This window comes from Phalacrocorax carbo, chromosome 1 (genome assembly GCF_963921805.1).
Source record: "Phalacrocorax carbo chromosome 1, bPhaCar2.1, whole genome shotgun sequence".
Classification (NCBI taxonomy): Eukaryota; Metazoa; Chordata; class Aves; order Suliformes; family Phalacrocoracidae; genus Phalacrocorax; species Phalacrocorax carbo.
The window spans coordinates 216,799,305-216,818,915 of record NC_087513.1 but is presented as its reverse complement, the minus strand read 5'-3'; the positions used below and the strand labels follow the sequence as shown (position 1 = coordinate 216,818,915).

The following is a 19,611-nucleotide window of genomic DNA, read 5'->3' as shown; positions in this document are numbered from 1 at the left end:
GAGCCGGCGCGGGCTCAGCCCCGTCCTGCGGGGTCAAGGCGGGGGCCTAAAAGGCGGGGGACGGCGGGGCTGAGCTCACCCTCCTTCGCAGTGGTGGGAGATGGGCCTTGGAGGGGTAGCCCGGAGCGGGGAGGTGGGGAATGATAAGTTTTTCCACCTCGCCGTAGCCAGATCAACGTCTCCTCCATGCAGCGAGTGCGCCTGGGCTCAGCCCCCTCGCCGACAGCCTCAGGGGTGGCAGGATGGGGGGCAGCGGGACGGTGCACCCCTCCGTGGAGCACCGGCGAGATGGCGGGCTGGGGAGGTGCGAAGGCTGGGCGGCAGCGGGCTGCAAGCAGCAGCTCGCCCCGTTCTCGGCCCCACACTTGCCTACAGGTTTTAACAAAACACCCCATGTGGGGCAGCTCTGGCGTCCCCTTTGAGCGCCTGCTTGAATCCCTAAATGGCAAACGGCTGATTATTTTTATAATAATGTTGCCCAAAAAGCAAACAGTTGCAGCGGTGCTGCCGTCGGAAGGGCTGGGTTGCTGCCGCGCCGAGAGAGAGGAAAGCTTTTGCGCCGTGGGAAGTCAGAGTCCCTTGTTGACATAAGAAAAAGTCCATCGTTTTTGAGTTCATGGCTTTTTGTCATGTGTTTCCTCCCCGTCTTGAAAGCCGGCAGCCTTCCTCAACTCCTAGAAAACTATTCCCTGCCTTCCATTTAAAATAAATCCTCGTTTAAGCCGGCGGTGTTGCTCTTTCCCGGCGGGAGCCGAGGCGCTGCGGACGATGCCCACCTTGCTGCTGTCAAAACTCCCGGTTCGCCGGGATCTTCTGCCGGTGCCACGGTGTGTGTTGGTCGGAGAGGCGATGCGGCAGCGCTGGCAGAGCTCGGCCGCCTACGCTGCACCTACGCGAGCGCTTCACCGACGTAGCAGCGCTGGTGGGGAGCCCTGTAGAGCAGACAAGGCTTTAAGCTACGGATAAATGTCCTTTTAGCCATCCAGCCGTGCCCTCGCCGTTCCTTTTTGAGCGTGTTACTGGTCTCCCGGTTCATGCTTGTGTCAGCGCCCTCTAATTTGCTGCGGGAAAAATTGGCAGGATGAGCTTAAACAGCTTAAATTGGTGGTTTGAACTAACCCCGCTAACCTTTGCTGGAAGCAAATTGGGAAGCCTTCGCGCAGAAGGATTTGCTGAATCAATGAACAGACGGGCTGTCCGGAGGGAGCTGAGCCAAACGGCTGGGAGCGGTTCCTCCTCCCTGGCCCAGCCGGAGGAGGGACAACAGAAACTCCCTGAGTTGATCGCTGCTCCAAGGCAGTGGTGTCAGTCATGCTTAAATATACTCAGCTTGGTCCAACCTAGCTTGAATGAGAATATCCAGCCACACTGCAGGAATGCTTATGCAGTGGCTTGGCTTTTTTTTCTTTGTTTTGTTTCGTTGTTTTTTTTTTAAAAAAGATTAATTTTAATTCTCTGATTGTTCTGAATTATCTGAGATGTGTATATTTTGCAGCAAGGCACATGATCATTATGTTGGTTGTTATTTGCCTGCCTGAACTTCCTAAAGCTCTGGAATTGTCTTGGAGAGAATCGTGGAGGGTCTTAGCACTGAGAAACGTGGGGTGTGCCCCCCAAATGTGGACAGACACCTGGACCTGAGTTTCACCTTGTACACCCTGAGTATGGCTTTGTCATGGGCACGCTAAATTGGGCTAGACTAACGCCTACTTGTGCTTTGCTCTGATCGTGTTTCATACCATAGACCTCGCCACGGTCAAATTGGATGTAAGGCTGTAGAGCGGTTGAGTTAACACCTGACGAGGTGAAGCTAAAACAAGCTGTAATCTTGAACGGTATTTCTGCTGCATTTCTCGCCTAGGCTTAAGCTTGTCCTTAAGCAGCACTAGATGTCTGTGCTGGGCTTAAAAGCTGTGAAGGTAATTAGCCACTTGTGTTGTAGGTTGGGCTAATAGTGTGGAAATCAGAGGTAGTTGATCCATTACAGACCTTCTACGTGCAGAGAGGGAGCACTGGATGTGGTTTATCTTGACATTAGTGAGGCTTATTGGATAATCACAGTATGGCTGAGGTTGGCAGGGACTTCTGGAGCCCCAACCCCTGCTCGAAGCAGGGTCACCAGCAGCACGTTGCCCAGGACTCTGTCCAGTTGGGTTTTGACTGTCTCCAAGGTTGGAGACTCTGCAGCTTCTCTGGGCAACCTGTGTCAGTGCTTGACCACCCTGACAGTAGAAAGGGAGATAGATGGAACTTCTTGTATTTCAATTTGTACCCATTTTCTCTTGTCCCATCACTCGGCACCGCTGAGGAGAGCCTGGCTCTGTCTTCTGTAGTGTCTTCCACCAGGTAGTTAAACACATTGGTAAAATCCCGCCAAGCCTTCTTGTCTCCAGGCTGAACAGTCCCAGCCCTCTCAGCCTCCTCTTGTACGTCAGATACTCCAGTCACTTAATGATCTTCTTGACCGTTCACTGATCGAAATAACATCCACTGCTCTCCACTCATCCACTGAGCCAGTCACCTCATCACAGAAGACTACAACGTTGGCTAAGCATGCGCTCCTTTTCATACATCCAGGCTGACTACCTCCCGAGCACCATCTTGTCCTTGCCTAGAAGTGGTTTCCAGGAATAGTTGCTCCGTCACCTTCCCAGGGTTCGAGGTGGGGCTGGCCCTGTCGTACCTCCTCCTTGCCCTTTTTGAAGGGAGGAGTGACATTTGCTTTCTTCTGGGCCTCAAGAACCTCTCCCAATCACGATGCCCTTTCAAAGGTAATCAAGAGTGGCCTCACAATGATGCTGGCCGGCTCCCTCGGCGCTCATGGGTGCAACCCATTAGGTCTCAAGGACTTGTGTATGTCTAGTTTGTTTAAATGTTCCCTAACCTGATCCTCCCTCCAACGAGGGTGGGTCTTCCTTGCTCCAGACTTCCCCCCGCATCTCAGGGGCATAGGATTCCTGAAGGTGATCTTAGAATCACGGAAAGGTTTAGGTTGGAAGGGACCTTTAAAGATCACCTAGTCCAGCACCCCAGCCATGGGCAGGGACATCTTGCACTAGATCAGGTTGCTCAGAGCCCCGTCTAACCTCACCTTGAACACTTGCAATGATGGGGCATCCACAGCTTCCCTGAGCAGCCTCTTCCAGTGTCTCACCACCCTCATCGTAAAACATTTCTACCTTACGTCCACTCTAAACCTACTTTCTTTCAGTTTAAAACCATTGCCCCTCGTCCTGTTACTACAGGGCCTGGTAAAAAGGCCGCAATAAAGTCTCCCCGCAGCTGTCGCTTCCCCAGGCGGAGCAACCCCAACTCCTTCAGCCTTTCCCCACACCAGAGGTGTTCCAGCCCTCGGACCGTTTTCGTGCTCCCTCCCAGAGAGGAGGCAGTGAAGGCTGCAGAGCCAGGCTCTTCTCAGCGGTGCCCAGTGACAGGAGAGGGTAGGCAACGGGCACAAACCAAAACACAAGAAGTTTCACTTCCCGTAAGAAAAAACCCTTTTACTGTGAGGGTGACCAAGCACTGGCACAGGCTGCCCAGGGACGTTGTGGAGTCTCCCAGCAACAGAGATAGTCAAAACCCAACTGGACGTGGACTTGGCCAGCCTGCTGCTGGTGACCCTGCTTGAGCAGAGGGGTTTGGTCTCCAGAGGTCTTTGCCAACCTCAACTATTCTGTCATTCTGTTATCAAACGCTGGGTAAGCTGATGTATTGAATTAAATCACTTGAAATCTGCAAAATCTTAAAAACTACTTGGTATGACCTCTTGACATACCTTGATTATTCCAGCTTAAATTGGCTAATGAATCATAGTTTCAAGTCCCACTTTTTGTCATTCTCTTTGGAATTTGTACATAATAGTGGACTTCAGGAGGGCTGAGACTGGGGATTCTGCATTAGGTGCTATACAAATGTGTACGAAGACAAAGTCCTTGTCACGACACATCAAACAAAACTGCATAGAAGTAAGTGGAGACAATGCATACTCGCCGCCGGTGTTGTGCTTTAGCGTGGGCTGGGTTTGCTTGCCTGCTCCTGGGCATCTGATGCCCTTCGAGCTGCCCTGCTGCCTTCAGCCTGGCCTCCAGCTGCTGCTCTGGAAGGCTCTGGGTGGCCTGTAGGTCCCATGTCCGCTCTGCCTGCTCTGTGGGCAACCCTAAGTGCCGTGTAGCACCTGGAAAGGCACCCTAATTGATGGTGTAAAACTAAATTTTGAGCTAAAGATGCAGTACCGGCTGTAACACTTTGCAAAGTAAGGATTCTTGTATTGAAACAGTTGCCTGGTGAAAGTCTTGGAAGGCAGATAGGTGCAGCAGATGGGAGGCTTGGAGACTGCGGGTATGTGTTTGAGGATTCAGCTAGCCAAGAAGAAGGAACAGAACATGTTCATGGCGAGGTGCTCAGCCTGATTTGTAAGAAAATAAGTACATTCACATTTCTCCCAAGGAAGATGGAATACCCTAGGAATCGAGACAAAATAAAAGGATCTTGTGAAAAAGGACAAGCAGATGAGATCGTGGCTGTATCTTCTCTGACAGCAGGCGCAAGGCCCACCTTCAGTATCAGATACTCACCCGCACGGATAGATTTTTGCCTGTCAATCCTGCCATTACCATCCCAGATTATAGATGACTTCAGGGAGCTCAGAAAATTGCTGAAGGACAAGTGTTCCCCTGTGAGCGGGGAAACAGAAATTCAGTTTTCTAAGCAAAGGGCTTGTTAAGCTGGTCAGGAGTTTTAAACTCCTAATGTGAAAGTGGTCTGGGAGGGAGAGAATAAATGGCTGCTTTTGGAAGGGACAGGGGAAGTCTGCTTCCCCACGCTGAGGTAGGATCGAGCGTACCTAAACCATTCCCCGTAGACATGAGTCATCCGTTCATATGCAGATGGCCGAAGGGGATCCCACGGCCGCCTTTGTTTCAGCCTGTGAACACTTGGAAGATTTTGCCTAATATCTAATCAAAATCTCCTTTGTTATAAACGCAGCTGATTTCTTTTGTTTCTCTTCTGCCCAGTAGCTATGCAGAACAATTAATAACTGATGCTTTTATAAGAGGGGTGGGGTGTTTTTGCCAGACTTCTAACACGACTTCCCCCTCCTTCCTCTGAGTCTTTTTTTGGCTGTGGTTTCCCTCTTTCCCCGCTGGACCAGACCAGTCTAGTTCTTGAGCATTTCCTGGTGATTCCTTAATTTCCTGTCATTTCTGTTGTTCTGTAGCCTGTCGCCAGTTTTTTTGTCTCAAGACCACAGCGCTAAGAGTTTAGAAACGGCAATCCCGATGAAGCCTTTCCCTGCTACGTGAAAAGCAGTGATCTACTCCCCACGTCAAACTGATTAAAGTCGGCACCACCTCTTTTTTTCCTCCTCATCACAGCACTTGTGTTGTATGGCTGTTTGATGGGATGGGCTAAATTTAAAACTGCCCAGGAAAAGAAATAAGGTAGGGGTGCCTCTTCAGGGGCAGTAACAACCCTGCCATGAGACTGTCGGAGTCATTGCACCTCCGTCTCCTCCCTTGCTGTCCTCTCTCCGGCCATCCATGATACTTAAATTATTTCAAATCTGCCATTCAAACTGTTAGCGAAGAGAGTGATTAGGACCAGCCGCAGGCCTAGCCCCAGTGGCCGACGTGAGAGGCTTTCCTGGCATGGCAGTGGACCATTAACTCTTGGAAAATAATTTTTCAGCTAGTTGTGCATCTATCTGAATAGTGGTTATACCTCGAATGGCTTTTTTTTTCACTCACTGTGCTTCTAAGATTGGGGTTTTTTATGTGCTTCCAAATGAAAAAGACAAAATATTTTTGGCGTCCTGTTACTCAGGGTGCTGAGGATGGGGTTATCCTGCAAAACAGGGATGTATCCAGGTAATACAGGAACTAGAGGGTGAGCTGGGAATTGACATGCAAGGAAACCTGATGGAATGACCCTGTGTCTGCTGGAATTTCAGTTCTGTCTTGGGATCAGCCCTGCCGTACCCAACCTGGCAGCTCTGCAGGGTTGCCTGCGTGTCTCTGGCAGCTCCAGCAGAGCACATGAGCTTTTGTGTTTGTGCAATGCTACACCTGAGCCGAAGTGGTCTCCATGAGCCCAAAGGGTGTTGGCACTAAACCCTATCTAGCAAAATTTCTTAACCTGTCGTCATGAGGTTAAGAGCTGTCCCTCCTTGCCCCGCTCCCACTCCTTACAGCTTCTCCATCCAGGACTCTGAGCTCCTTCCCCCCGATGCCTTCATACCACACTCCTCCCTCCCCACCCAGCTCTTCTTTCTCCACAGAGGCGTACGGACAGGATTTTGAGTTCCTTTGCAGTGGGTTCCTACTTTCATATTTTCTGGCTTTATTTCCTCACGCATTTCTGTCCAGAGCAAGTTTTGGACAGCGCAGGAGGCAGTTCCTGCATGGGCTGCTCAGAAGTACATGGGTGACCCCTAACACAGCGCGTCCTGCTAGTCCTTAACTTTCTCTGTAAAGAAAAATTGTGGGTATCTTGGTCTTTCCAGCAGGTAAAATACCCCCTCACCCCCAAGAGATGAACTCACATTACTTGTTTCCCCCTCATCCCCTAATTACCCCATTAAAGAAAGACATTGGATTGAATTAATGTGAGTTGTTCTTACAGAGTTGGTGTTAGTTTGTCATCCGCCTGTTACCTTCCTGGTACTTGCTAATGAACTAACAACTGGTTGTAGTACCCGTTTGCGCACTGAAACTAAGCCTGCTGTTATACAGTTTTCAAGTAGCTGCTTCCCCTCTTCGTTCCCCTACTTCTCCGTGACCTTAAAGAAAACCCCTTTGCTCCAGGAAGGCTCGGAGAAAACCACAAACAGTTCAGAACTTACCAAGGAGGATTCCACCAGCTTTCTAAAGCCGCCTCTCTCCGTCTCACATCCCCGGACAGCCTCTCCATCTTCCATCTTCCTTTATTCAAAGCCTCTTCCCAGGGGTTGCTACCAGCAGGAACACATCTTCTGGATTTATACCCAATATGGCTTGAACGACTCCCATCTTCGCCCAGACTGGCTCTCGGCACACCATGCAGAGGCATCGACCGGCTCTTGGCCATGTCCCTGGAGAGGTCTTTCCATTTACGGTCTATTGTATTCCTGAACTTTGTACATTCCTTTTAGCTTAAATGGCCTTTCATCTATTTATACCACTGTGCAACTCACAAATTTTATAAATCCTATCATAAAACCTATTCACTGTACGCGCATCGTGTGAAACCCACAGCCTTGCATTCGCTGTACGTAGAAACCAGGCAAGACAGATCATCCATATGGATGAGAAACGATATTCGAGAGAGTTCTTCTGAAATACCTTTCCTTTGCACTTTTTGTGCCGTCTTTATTTGCTTCTTGTTTCTGCACTCCTGTTTCTTAAAGTACCCGATCACAGTTTGTTTTTGGTAAACACCAAGGCATCACTCTTCTGAATGGCTTTCACTGTGTCAGTTATTTCTCTGCCCTCTTCCCATTAACTGATGGATTTTTTTGTTTTCTGCCTTGCTTTTAATGCATGTCTAGATCCACTTTTTGGTGGCTTTGTGCCCTTTTTTCCAGCTCCCCAAGCCAAACTTTTGAAAATGAAGACAGGAACAAGAGGTGCAGGGGAAAGCAATGCTTTCTGTGCCCTATCATCGGGGCTGGGAGAGTGGGGTCGCTGCATTTGGAATGTGAATTAAGCAAAATTAGGTAATTCTCCCCTCTTCTCCGCTCTGGGGAGACCCCCCTGCAGCGCCGCCTCCAGCTCGGGGCTCCTCAGCACGGGACAGACACGGGGCTGTTGGAGCGGGGCCAGAGGGGGCACAGAAATGCTCCGAGGGCTGGAGCCCCTCTGCTGCGAGGCCGGGCTGGGAGAGCTGGGGTTGTTCAGCCTGGGGAAGCGACAGCTGTGGGGAGACTTTATTGTGGCCTTTTTACCAGGCCCTGTAGTGACAGGACGAGGGGCAATGGTTTTAAACTGAAAGAGAGTAGGTTTAGAGTGGACATAAGGAAGAAATGTTTTACGCTGAGGGTGGTGAGACACCGGCGCAGGTTGCCCAGAGAGGTTGTGATGCCCCATCATTGCAGGTGTCCAAGGTCAGGTTGTCCTCGTCTGAGCAACCCAATCTAGTGCAAGATCATAGAATCACAGAGCTGTTTAGGTTGGAAAAGACCTTTAAGATCGTCGAGTCCAACCATAAACCTAACCCTGCCAAGTCCACCACTAAAGGGCGTTGGACTAGATGATCTTCAAAGGTCCCTTCCAACCCAAACCGTTCTGTGAGTCTGAAAATCTGCTGGGAAGACTTCTCTCAGGGACGTTATTAGAATTATTGGTACTAGCCTATTTAGGATGTAGCAAGTGAGGGAGAAATGACGGTACGTTAATAGCTATCAACCACATTAATGTTTTTCTAGTGTCATGTCCTGCTTCAGCTGGAACTCTAGGCTCAAAACTAGATTAAAACTATTTTCGTCACATTTGGCTGTGCATGAGAACTGCTCTGGAGCCTGCTGTGGTGCAGGAGCTGCTTTGGGGTGAAAAAACTTCTTTGGAGGATTGCATTTTTTTTTTCAGTAGATTGATTTTAGCTTGACTCAGTTTCTGCCTCCGGTTTGCTGTGACCACTGATGCCCACGGCAGGGCAGGAGAAGGGGGCTGGCGATGCCGCGTGTTGTCGTAGCAGTATGTGACAGCCCCAAGTCTTCCTACAGCTCCAGCCTTACTGATTCTTCCACTTATGAAAAAGTTGCAGATTTGTAGCTGAAATATTCTGGGTTTTTATTTCTTGTTTCCAAAAATGCCCGATCCACCAATGCCAAAGTGTGTATATATATATGAAGTATGCCATTGGCATATCTTCATGTAATTTAGTTAGCATCCTTTTAAAAGACCTAGAGTAACCACTCTTGTTGGAAAGCTGTTTCCAAACCTCTCCGTACTCGGAAGACTTCTAACTTCTTGTTTTTTGTTTTGAAATCATTAAGATCTCATCTTCATCTGCAAGTAAAAACACTAACTGCTGGAATTTAAAAGGAAAAACAGTGAAAACCTCAAAGTTTTGATTATCCTTGCCAGGAATAAAGGGAAGCTACACAGTCTGCTGAAAGTTTCCATGGAAGCTGGGTGTGAGGGGGATTCGCTGCTGCGGGCTGCAGAGCTTTGAGTTGCAGGATGGCATCGGTTCGGCAAAACCCAGGAGCCTCTGAATGACAGACAGGGAATCGAAGGGTTTCAGAATCCAGTTCAACTTATTTTTATTCAACCCGTGTCGCTGAATTCACCAGATGGATATTTCTGAATCTTTCGCCAGTAAATACAAGATCTGCGGGTCAGGAGTGTGGATTAACAGTGATGGTGCGTAAGGCACGCTCCTGTGTGCTAACGAAGAAAGGATGGAGTCATTCAGGGGGGTTGAGGCTACGAGTCAGATGCCTCTTATAAAGAGAACCAGCGTTAACTAATTAGAAAATCTTTTGTCCTCTTAAATAGTGCCGAAATCAATTGTTTTTTCCAAGATTGAGCACAATAGGATGAAACTCTTGCCTGCCAGCATAACAGAGCAGGATGCCAGGTTTGATCCTGCCGCTGTGACTGTTTCGGTGCTATCACCCTGCTTGGAAGGAGCATCCCAGTGCCAGCCTTCCCAACAGCCCTTCCAAGTCAGCTTCATTCCGAAACCACTCCTGGTGACCCACAGCTCACTCGAAAGGAAGAGCACGCAGGAGCTTTCCTGCAAAATCAAGTAAAAATCTGTTTCACCCATCATCTTCCCCGTTTCCGTTGTTCTCCTAGGCCATAGCACGCATGGGAAGAGGTGACCAGCCTTGTCCTGGACCTGAACATCCAGAATTAGCACATGGAGGTGTGCTGGAGGAATCATCTTGCCTTCCTCCCTAGCTGCATCCCAGTGCGAGGACCGGTCTGGTTCAATTTCATAGAATCATAGAATGGTCTGAAAATCATTGCGTGCTTTTCCTGTCATGCATCGTGAACTCTGCTTTCTTTGTCGTCGGCATGTCTGTGCTTCCCCCGCCCACCCCTGCGGCAGGGAAGGAAATACAAAATATTTTCAGGAAAATAATGAGTTGTTGTGATGTCGCCCGCTGCCTTTATGTGCAGTGCTGTAGGATCCGTGCTCGAGCTGCCCGCGGGTGCCTTGAGCTTTACTGGAGGGCACCAGGTGCCGCGGCACTGCTCTCCTGGGAGGCGAGGGGCAAATTCATAGAATCACAGAAGGGTTTGGGTGGGAAGAGACCTTAGAGATCACCCAGTCCAACCCCCTGCCATGGGCAGGGACATCCCCAACTTGATCAGGTCGCTCAGAGCCCCGTCCAGCCTCACCTGGGATGTGTCCAGGGATGGGGCATTGACCACCTCTCGGGGCAGCCTGGGCCAGTGTCTCACCACCCTCAGAGTAAAGCATTTCTTCCTTCTATCCAGTCTAAATCTCCCCTCCTTTAGTTTAAAACCATCCCCCCTTGGCCTGTCACAGCAGGCCTTGCTAAAGAGGTCGCCCCCACCCTTCCTACAGCCCCCCTTTAAGCCCTGGGAGGCCGCAATAAGGTCTCCCCACAGCCTTCTCTTCCCCGGGCTGAACAACCCCAGCTCTCCCAGCCCGGCCTCGCAGCAGAGGGGCTCCAGCCCTCGGAGCATTTCTGTGCCCCCTCTGGCCCCGCTCCAACAGCCCCGTGTCTGTCCCGCGCTGAGGAGCCCCGAGCTGGAGGCGGCGCTGCAGGGGGGTCTCCCAGAGCGGGGCAGGGGGGCAGCACCCCCTCCCTCGCCCTGCTGCCCGCGCTGCTGGGGATGCAGCCCCGGGCACGGGTGGGGGTCTGGGCTGCGAGCGCACGTTGCCGGCTCGTGTCCAGCTTTTCACCCCCAGCACCCCCAAGCCCTTCTCGGCAGGGCTGCCCTCCATCCCCCCATCCCCCAGCCTGTGTGGGTACCGGGGTGGCCCCAGCCCAGGGGCAGGACCTTGCACTTGGCCTTGCTGAACCTCATGGGGCTCTCCCAGGCCCCCCTCTCCAGCGTGTCCAGGTCCCTCTGGATGACACCCCGTCCTTCTGGCACGTTAACGGCACCACTCAGCTTGGTGTCATGTGCAGACCTGCTGAGGGCACACTCGATCCCACTCTCTGTGTCACTGATGAAGATATTAAACAGCACTGGTCCCAGTACAGACCCCTGAGGGACACCACTCATCACCGGTCTCCATCTGGACATTCAGCCATTGGCCACTACCCTCTGGATGCGACCATCCAACCAATTCCTCATCCACCGAACAGCCCACCCATCAAATCCATCTCCCCAGTTTAGAGAGAAGGATCCTGGGGGGGACATGTCAAAGGCCTTACAGAAGTCCAGGTAGATGACATCTGCAGCTCCTCCCTTGCCCACTGATGCAGTCACTCCATCATCGAGGGCCACTGGGTTGGTCAGGCAGGACTTGCCCTTGGTGAAGCCGTGCTGGCTGCCTCGGATCACCTCCCTGTCCTCTGTGTGCCTTAGCATAGCTCGGGGGGGGTCTGTTCCATGATCTTCCCCGGCACAGAGGTGAGGCTGACAGGTCCTCCTTTCTACCTCCTTTCTACCCTTTTTAAAGATGGGCACAAAGTTTCCCTTATTTGTAGCGGTTCTGTGCCGATGGGAGCATCCTTGGCTGGGGGCAGCCACCGTGCAGCATCACTCTAACCCAGAAACTCTAACGGGATGTTGCAAACATAGATGATACAGTTGTGCATATATTTTTGTTTTCATCTCTCCTGCACAGGGCTAGAAATTTGGGCTGTCTTTCTTTTGACCCATGTATAAAATATATGTGTTGGTGCATAAAGACGCGATAGATAAAATTGCCTCCGCCCTGGTGTTGGACCACTTTAGCTCACCCGGCACAACTTCATAGATAAGTGTTGTTCCATTATTTAAAATCTCTTCTGGCTTTGCTGAACCCCTGTAAGCAGCAAAATGGTTTATGTGGCCAGTCTTTACTGCGGCGTGTTTCCCTCGGGTTAGCTTGTACGCTTTTGTTACCCTGGAGGGAAAAAATACACCTTTTTAGCTATGAAGATAAGGTCTGAGACAAGCCTTAAACATTCAGAGGTAATTGAAGGTTGCTGCGGGCACGTTAGAGATTGCTGCTGTCTCCACGGAAGTTCAGCTTGATAAAATTCACAAAGAACTGGAACTGCTCAAGGACACAATTGAAAAAAAAAACATTTTGAGAAGCCGGTGGAAGGTTTCCAGCGTTGCTGGTTGCAGGCGCAGAAGCAGGAGCGAGGAATGCAGCCTGGCCTCCCCAGCATCGCCACCGCTCGGGATTTTTATCACACGTGTTGGGACGTTTCAGATGTTCTGCTTTAAAAACAAGCCTAGCTCGCGCAGGCGTGCGAGTAAGAGGGAATAGGGCTCTTTTTTAAAAAAAACAAGAGTGCCTTATAATCTATACGCTTAATCTTTGATCACAAGGCTTCCCCCCCCCCCCCCCCCCCTTTTTTAAAGCCAGTATTAAATAAATACTTTGTGATTTGTTCAGCTCTGGCGTTGGCAGCGTTCCCTCTCCAGAGCTCCTCGAGCAGGAAGCTCCGGCGTTTGCACTCACACTCGCCGGTGGGGAGGGACTGAAGTAACAGGGCTTTCCTCTAAGAACTTTAAAAGCAAACCGGTGGAAGGCAGGACAGGTGAAAACAGGATTAGGTCAGTCTTTAGATGGCATGTTTTGGCATGAGGGCTGTGATCTGTTCCCAGGGAGGAGGCAATGGCCATGGGGCCAGTCAGCCACCAGCTGCAGTGTGTTTGATAGATTTACCCCACCGCGAACTTTGCATTTCAGGCCAATGTGTTTGAGGGATAAAACCCCTTCCTAAACAAAACATGTGGTGGAGCTGCCGGCTTATATCCCTTAATTTTAGTGAGCTGGGAAAAGGAAATACCACTGATGTTTTCCTCCTTGCTCGTACCCGTTTCATCCCGAGCGCGGCCCGTCAGAGTGATGAGCTGTGCTGCGCCCTGCCTGGAGCACTGATACGAGCTGAGCCAGGACGGTTGTTCAGGGGTTGTTGCTTTATTCCGGTTGTTCCTTTTTCCACCCGAGCTCCTCCGACTGCGGTGCAACTTGCCCGGGCTTGTGCCGCACAGAAGTGGGAGGGAGCTTTGAGGCTGACATAAAGAAGGGAATAATTTGGGGAGTAAAAAAAACTCCAGGGATGGGGGTTAAACTGTAACCCCGTGCCAATATGCTTTTGGTTTCTGAATTCTCGAGGGGGAAGGGAGGAAGCGGGAGCAGGATGGGGAATTCCTGCCAGACGGAGCAGCCTGCCTGTCCAGCCTTGAAATATTGGCCTCAGGGAGCGCATTGCAAGTGGAATAAAAGCTGTGCTTGCTCCGGACCAGTGGGACAGCGCTGCAAACGGCTGCGAAGGTGAAGGGGACGTGGAGGAGTAAAAACACTGTGTAGGAAATAGTGTTCTTGATGTGTTTGTTTAAATGGCAGGAGGGGACAGGTGTGAATTCGGGGTGTTGTGCTGCTGCTGTCAGCCTGTGTTTCTTGGGTGTCTGGCTGGAGCAGTCACTTAAAGCCTGGTTTATTTCTAGGACTCGGATTCCCTGTGACATCTCAGGGCTGTTACCTAACCTCTGTGTTTACATCTTCCTAATACTCCCCTGATTGCTTCGCTGCTTGTCAAGAACTCTTGAGAATCTCAAAAGGAAGCGCAAAATGGTATTTCTTGACCATCCTCCTCCAAAAGTTTCTGTGTGTTAAACAGAGCTTTGATAGCAGCGTCGTTATGTAAACATACGTGCTTGAAAAAATGCTGCGGAACCTCTTGTGCAGTCCCTGGAGAGCTTACCCTTTTTGGGAAATAATGGACAATCCCAGTCATCATACACTAAAAAATGTTTCCCTTTTTTTTTCCCTTCTCTTTCCAGACTTTATATTCAGAGCACCCATTAAATTAAGCAAACCAGGGGAACTCCGAGAAGAATATGAAAGCCAGCTAAGGAAGGTACGGTATTCTGTGTAATTGAATTTTCTTAGAGAATAACTTGGATTTCCTGCAGGAACACCATTCTACCTACAAGGAAACTTGAAGGGCTTTTTATTCCTGCTCTGTAACAAAGGTCATTTATTCCCTTTATGTTGTTCAGCGAGTTCAGGAAAATGTTGGCAGTAATCGAGGATGTAGAAGCCAGATTTTGCTGTCTTAGGCTGCCTTCCAGAACATGGAAATGTACCTTCCTTGGTGGACCTGAAGCAACTGCTCGGTTGTACAGGGTTCACTAGAGCATCAGTGTTTGTGGATGTAATTCCATAAAGGCTTTTGCAGCATAAGGCATCTCCTGCAGTAACATCCTTCTCAGAAACAACCTATTCCGAACTAGAGCTTTCTGTCTATTTTTAGGCAAGGAAAAAAGTGCCATTTAAAGACAAAAAAATGAGAAGGGAAGAAAAGCTTTTTGGCTGTTTTGGAGTTAAAGTCTGGGGGAATATTTTCTACGCTTAAAAAAGGGGTTTTTTTTGGTAATCTGAATCACTGAAATAACTCCAGTGGCTAGTCATTTATGGAGGTTGGCTGCTTTTTAAGTGAGAAACTTTACAGTGAAAGCAATGACTGCTGTAGCCGAGCGGATAATGATTTCCATTGCAACCCCTCTCGTGAAGAGTCGCCCGGAACTCGCTAAAACACGCTGCCGCCCGTAGCTCCTGCGCGTCGTCCCTTCCCCTGCCTGGACCCGCGCAGCGTCCTGGCGGAACGACGCAGGCTCTGCCCCGCCGCCGGTGTCTCTGTCGGTAGATTTAATCGCTGTCCCGGGGCCTTGATCTGTGATGGTGCTTGGCTTTAAGATGGGTCCAGCCTCTCGCTGGTTAGTTTACCTGCTGGTAAAGGAAAAGGAACAGGGGCTTATTCATCACTGAAGAATTTTCTTTGAGATTTTACTTGAAGATCTCAACAACCATAGAAATGGCCACAAGCCGATGTTTAGTTGGAAAAATAGCCTTGTCCACTGGGTGATGCTGAGGAGGGAAATACTGCTTAGGTGATATTTACAGTAAATAACTCGTCTGGGAAATGCGTAGATGTGAGGAGACAAATAAAAATGCGGAAGGCTCTTGACTCCTGCTTCTCCGTGTGTGGAATTAGCAGTGGCGCTGGTGGGCAGTGGTTACTAGGATAACTTTGGCTGACTATCACCTTTCGTTAAGTGCTCATAAGAAATGCAAGCTCTTCTCCGGTCCAGTTTTGCTAGGTAGGCAAGCGCGCTTTGTGCGTAAAGCCTTGCGGCTTGTGGCATCTTTAGCCACACTGTTGAGAAGCAGTTGGTTTAGGCAGCAGTGTAAGACTTAAGTGCGCAGAAATCTTATTCATATAAAAATCTGGTTTATTAATTAACTTAAACGCGCATCCCTGTATTTGGCATTTAATTTCTTGTCACTGTAACCTTCAGGAGGAGTATACTCAGGGTATCTTTGGCTTAAAGAAGAAATAAAGCTTTTCATGTAGGTATTAACTGTAAACCTTGCCAGGGTTTTATAAATCTCTCGGTAACAGTGAGCGGGAGACTTTCCATGATGATACTGGAGCTAACTCACTATTGATGCTGCCAGACTTGGTGCTTGATGTCTTCAATCCAGCTGCAAGGCCAGAATTTCCCGGGTGTCCAGAGGAGCGGGAACCGCCTGAGTTCGTTGCGGCAGGATCTTTGCTCTGCAGTTCTTCCAGCCGCCTCCAGACTGATGCATATCTGGATCTTCTGGAAGGATTAAACCACCTTCTCTCCTGTGGTCTATAAAACTTTTATAGGAGGATCACATCCGTGCAGGACGAAGTGGGTACTTGGTCCCCGGTTGTTAATGCCGATCACTCCTTTACCTACTTTGAATATTAGCTATAAAGCTCAAGTAAGCACGTTTGAAGCGTAGTCAGACCGCAGCTGAAGAGGTTTTTGTATCTACCCCTTGACTTCAGCAAAAAGATACCACGTGCAGTCCAGTGCCAGCACTTCTCACTTCCCCACCAGTCAAAAGGAAGCACTTTAATGTGCTTCTGGCATTTTGGGCATGGTTTCGTCTCGTTCCTGTTCGGCCTGCTGCCTTCCCCTTTTTGCTCTCACTGGCACACGGGAGATAGCTTTCTTTCCCCTGCTGACTTAAACTCACTTTTGATAAACCTCGTCTGAAAGAGCTGGGGTGTGGGGGAGATTCTCTGAATCATCATCTGAGAGGAAAGGGCAATGTAATTTTGCTGGCAAAATGGCAACTGACGGTGCACTTGCGCTTTTTCCTTATTCCGGACAAAACTGTGGCTCTTGCCGCTTTGTGAGAGTTTCTTGGTGTCTCTGAACTTCTGAATTAGGCAGGAGGCGGTGAGAACTCAGGTTTGGGAATCGAACCTCGTGTATAACTGGGCTTCCCTCTGTGTCTCGAGGCAAGAGATTTCATCTCAGCTTCCCTGCCCGTGGAACGGGGATAGCCCGTGCTGGCTTTCCTCCTGGGGCAGGGAGCAGAGCGTTCAAAGGCTTTTACATCTCCCAGATCTGAGTTGGTTTATAAATCCTAGCTCTTGACCTGCTTCCCAGCCTTTTGCAGTTGAAAACAAAAGTAGTTACCATCATTATGTCCTGAAGAATTGTTATTTGAAGCGGATAACCTCACAGTGTCATTTTCTGAACTGGCTTTTGGAATGAGATGAAATGGTTGCTGTCTGTGAGGTGTTTTTTCTTCCTCTTTTACACAGCGCACTTGGTGCTCTTGTATTTTATATTTTTTCCAAAGGAGGATATCGTTCCTGTGTACTAAAACCCTAACTCATCCTGTTAAGCTGTCTTTCTATCACAAGCAGTCTATTGCTTGTAATCACACGCAATCAGGAGGGAAACTCCTACCTGAGGCATGTGCTGACATGCAGCTTTCCAGCGGCACGGGTAGACAGAGCAGGCTCGGGGAGTGAGCAAGCAAACCCGGACACTTTATGGAGTGAAGAGAAGATGTCAAACGTGAGTGTACCAAACTTTTGGAAAGGAATGAATGTATATATCAATATATATCAAGAATGACGTTCCCGAAATTCTCATTTCTTGAGCAATTCTTGAGAAATTTCTCAATTCTTGAGAAAAAAAAATTTGTGATTTGCTTGTACAGCATTTTTCCCTGCCAACAGGATATCCAAAAGGGCTACAGGCAGGTTCAAATGCATTTTCTGGTGTCCGTACTGCTAATAGCAGCCGTCGGTCCTGCGTCCCGTATTTCAAAGATGCTACTCAGATAACATAAGATACTTCTCCCAGAGTAGATGTTTCACATCAGCTTCTTTCAGTTTCTAGTCCCAGCACAGTATCACCACATTTGTAAGTAAATTCTCTGGGCGATAATTTGCATGACGCTACGTAAAATTATTTTTTTTAATGAGTACAAATATTATCAGAGTTTGCCTTTGTTTGCAACCTGAATTCTGGACCTAAATTCCTTTTTGTATCCCGTTAATTAGGGCCGGGATCCTGTTGTTGCTTTTTTTGCCGTTCACTGTCAGCAGAGCTCGTGCTGGCGCCTCCCATTAACTGTGCCACGGGTTGGCCTAAAATCCTTACATATTCCTGTGTGTGGTTACACATGCTTGTGGCTTTGGATTTGGGAAGTGAGTGTAATTGTATAAGTTAGAAAAAAAGCAAAGGTTTCCGTATAGCTTTCTTCCGTGTGAGAAATACGGAAGGCACACGTGTGTTGGGTAGTATTTCAACTGGCATAAGAGAGTCATCTTTTTTAATAAATCTTGATGTGAACTTGTTTTAAAGATACTTAAAAATGGCTCCTTAAAGTGCAGAAATATTGTTCATGAAACGTACGGCAGACTATTCATCATGTCCGCATCATGTGGCCATTATATTAGTCAGACCCTGTGTTGTAGTTATTGCTTGAGGTTATTAATAGATCAGGAATTTAAAGATACATCTTAAAACAACCGTAAACGAGAAGCCAAACCAGTCTTTGGAAACATTTGCTAAACACCCACAATCAACCAAACGGCGGGGGCGTTCCTGGTTTCTACCTTCTCTCCTCCTGCCTCTCCCTTCCTTGTGTCTGAGGGTTCAACTTCAGGATTCGGGTCCTTCCCAGTCTGAAAATCATTGCGTGCTTTTCCTGTCATGCATCGTGAACTCTGCTTTCTTTGTCGTCGGCATGTCTGTGCTTCCCCCGCCCACCCCTGCAGCAGGGAAGGAAATACAAAATATTTTCAGGAAAATAATGAGTTGTTGTGATGTCGCCCGCTGCCTTTACGTGCAGTGCTGTAGGATCCGTGCTCGAGCTGCCCGCGGGTGCCTTGAGCTTTACTGGAGGGCACCAGGTGCCGCAGCACTGCCCTCCTGGGAGGCGAGGGGCAAATTCATAGAATCACAGAAGGGTTTGGGTGGGAAGAGACCTTAGAGATCACCCAGTCCAACCCCCTGCCATGGGCAGGGACATCCCCAACTTGATCAGGTCGCTCAGAGCCCGTCCAGCCTCACCTGGGATGTGCCCAGGGATGGGGCATCGGCCACCTCTCGGGGCAGCCTGGGCCAGTGTCTCACCACCCTCAGCGTAAAGCATTTCTTCCTTCTATTTAGTCTGAATCTCCCCTCCTTTAGTTTCAAACCATCCCCCCTTGGCCTGTCACAGCAGGCCTTGCTAAAGAGGTCGCCCCCACCCTTCCTACAGCCCCCCTTTAAGCCCTGGGGGGCCGCAATAAGGTCTCCCCGCAGCCTTCTCTTCCCCAGGCTGAACAACCCCAGCTCTCCCAGCCCGGCCTCGCAGCAGAGGGGCTCCAGCCCTCGGAGCATTTCTGTGCCCCCTCTGGCCCCGCTCCAACAGCCCCGTGTCTGTCCCGCGCTGAGGAGCCCCGAGCTGGAGGCGGCGCTGCAGGGGGGTCTCCCAGAGCGGGGCAGGGGGGCAGCACCCCCTCCCTCGCCCTGCTGCCCGCGCTGCTGGGGATGCAGCCCCGGGCACGGGTGGGGGTCTGGGCTGCGAGCGCACGTTGCTGGCTCGTGTCCAGCTTTTCACCCCCAGCACCCCCAAGCCCTTCTCGGCAGGGCTGCCCTCCATCCCCCATCCCCCAGCCTGTGTGGGTACCGGGGTGGCCCCGGCCCAGGGGCAGGACCCTGCACTTGGCCTTGGTCAAATTGCAGTGGTGTGAGAAGACAGGACAGCATCGAGATGCCTACACTCAAATATGAGGAATAAACAGAAGTATTTTATTTCCTAGTGCTTAGCCGTAGCTGTGATCCATCGGCATGATGGGGACCTGTCAGTCAAAGACTTGTTTTCCCAGACAAGGATAACTTGGTTGGGTGGAGGAGGAAGGAAGGACCTGCTATATATACATGTAGATGTAGACTATTCATGGCCTATGTGTAAGGCTGCCCTTGGGGAAGGGGTGAGAGCCAAGCTGGGTGAATGGCCGGGTGATGAGTGAGGTGGGAGCTGGGTGATGCTGTCCCGGGCAGGGACGATTGGATGGGACTACCTAACGTACATACCGCGGAGCCTGTTCGCCAGGAAAAGGTGGTGGAAAGGAGGAGGAAAGGGGGTTTGTTGGTTTTGAGTGGCAAGTCTGCAGAAAAGAGGGCCTGGCAGAAATGGGGTGTTTGATTCCTTAAG

The 19,611-nt window shown here is 49.9% G+C and overlaps 1 protein-coding gene and 1 long non-coding RNA gene across 3 annotated transcripts in view; one reads left to right on the top strand and one right to left on the bottom strand.

Annotated features, from left to right (window-relative positions):
* The window catches only part of RNF169 (ring finger protein 169), a 32,285-nt gene that overhangs the window by 495 nt on the left and 12,179 nt on the right, over positions 1-19,611 (top strand). The window contains exons 1-2 of one of the 2 annotated variants that reach the window (XM_064441588.1): positions 13,320-13,401; positions 13,911-13,987. Coding sequence is in view for 1 of the 2 variants with exons in the window: in XM_064441587.1 (XP_064297657.1) it covers positions 13,911-13,987 (77 nt within the window). In the remaining variant the exon portion in view is untranslated. Of the gene's footprint in view, positions 1-13,319; positions 13,402-13,910; positions 13,988-19,611 lie in introns of those variants that run through there. The other variant, XM_064441587.1, reaches the window with a different exon arrangement.
* On the bottom strand, positions 102-7,742 carry LOC135311603 (uncharacterized). Its single transcript, XR_010371254.1, has 3 exons — positions 6,842-7,742; positions 4,575-4,673; positions 102-4,460 (listed from the first exon to the last, which is right to left on the bottom strand). It is a non-coding gene; the product is annotated as an uncharacterized LOC135311603 (long non-coding RNA).